The following is a 1,754-nucleotide window of genomic DNA, read 5'->3' as shown; positions in this document are numbered from 1 at the left end:
GACTTCCTCCTTGTCCACTTCCCTAAAGAGAAGCTCTGCATCTTCTTCATCCACCATCCTTGGAAATGCTTGAGCTGTTCTAATAATTTCCGCCAAGGAGATCCCCCCTGGATTTGGAAAGAGGGCTTGAAAATGATTCTTCCCTAAAGAAGAAATTGCTTCAAAAGAGGACACTTCCCTTCCATCTGGGTCTCTCATCTTCCAAATGGTGTTTGCTATATTTCACCCTCTTGCATAATTATGAAAAAACTTTGTATTTTCATCCCCTGCTTTTAGCCAAATGGCCCTACTTTTCAGCCTCCACTCCTCTTCTTTCTCCAACAAAATCTTTGCTTTACCTTTTTCTAAAGACAGAATTTTCTCTTTTGTTTCCTGGGACGCATAGGCATCTGAATCAGGGTCTTCAAGAACCCCAATAGCCTCCTCAATCTTTACCAGCTCCTCATTCTGTTTCCTTCTTCTCTCAGCAGCCCAATCAATGGTTGCTCTCTTAAGTCTCTTCAGATTTTCCATAAAATGACCTCCTTTGCTGACCTGAGAATTCGGCCCCAAATGTCTCCAGGTGCTTTTGAACAGTTGTTGGTAAGACTCCTCCTGAAGCCAGGAGGCATTAAATTTGAAAGGGGAAGCCGGCTTTGCAGGGGGCTTAGTGAGTTCGAGGTAGATTGGAAAGTGATCCGAGTTTCCCCCCTCACCCACCCATTGACGGAACAAAGGGATAAAAGTCGCCATCGTTTCATTGATGAGGAAACGATCCAACCTCTTAGCTACTCTATCTTCGCCCGTTCTTCTGTTCCTCCAAGTCGGCTTTGTCTTTATGATATTTACATCAATCAGCTTTGCACTCTGAAGGGCCTTTGAGAAGAAATCTGATAATGGATCTTCCCTCACGGATGGTCCCCAAGCTTCCGCCAGTCCCAAGGAGAAATTTAAATCCCCCCCAATCACCAAATTTTTGTTCCTTAGGATCTCTTTTGCCAAAAAATTATTCCAAAAAGAAACTCTACCCTGGCAAGGACCATAGATGTTAATAAGCAGCAGTGGCTGGTCAAACACAGACGATAGAGCCTCCAAACCCAAAACATGATCCGAGCCCCAAATGCTTTGGATCTTTAACCTCCCGGTTTTGAAACCTATAGCAAGGCCTCCAGAATGACCAGCAGCATCGAGAGCAGTAAAGGACCAACCCGGTAAGAGGGAACACATAGAAGATTCAACATTGATTCCCTTACCCAAGGTTTCCTGAAGAAAAACAACATCCGGATGATGACGAGAAATGAGGTCTTTCAGTGCTAGTTTTTTGGGCTTACTAGCTAAACCCCTACAATTCCAGGACATACAGATCATTTAAGAACCGCCTCAGGGGTTTTCGCTGCTCTAAGCGCCCCAGGAATCGTCATTTGCTTCCCATCAGCCACATCAAACTTTGCCTTGACTTGAGTCTTTGATAACAAAGATTTTCTACCTCTACCTTTCTTTGAAGGACCCCTAGAAGACTCAGGACTTAGACCACCCACAGATTCCTGAAAATCATTGGTGAGAGGAGAGGGCTTATGGAGGGACCTTAGGTTATAGGTACGAGAGACAGAAGGACAACCCTTTCCCATATTATTCTTTGGAAACACCTCACTGTTCAGAATTAAGGACGGGATGGCTTCCGACAGACACTCTATGTTATGTGAGAGATCTTCTGAGTTTTGTAACTTAAAAGAGGTTGCCACATAATCATCATTGCACGAAACAGAATTAACAGG

At 44.2% G+C, this 1,754-nt stretch overlaps 1 protein-coding gene across 1 annotated transcript; it reads right to left on the bottom strand.

The window, feature by feature from the left end:
* Window positions 1-222: 222 nt before the first annotated feature.
* LOC149180825 (uncharacterized) lies at window positions 223-1,338 on the bottom strand. The gene has a single exon (XM_089414002.1). It carries the CDS (start codon window positions 1,336-1,338, stop codon window positions 223-225), a length of 1,116 nt encoding a protein of 371 aa, XP_089270128.1.
* Window positions 1,339-1,754: the final 416 nt, after the last annotated feature.

The sequence above is a fragment of the Pinus tabuliformis genome, chromosome 3_2 (assembly GCF_031772625.1).
Source record: "Pinus tabuliformis cultivar Carrire ecotype Pingquan chromosome 3_2, CPIR1, whole genome shotgun sequence".
NCBI lineage: Eukaryota > Viridiplantae > Streptophyta > Pinopsida > Pinales > Pinaceae > Pinus > Pinus tabuliformis.
The sequence above is the reverse complement of the archived record's forward strand: the minus strand, read 5'-3'. Positions and strand labels throughout refer to the sequence as shown.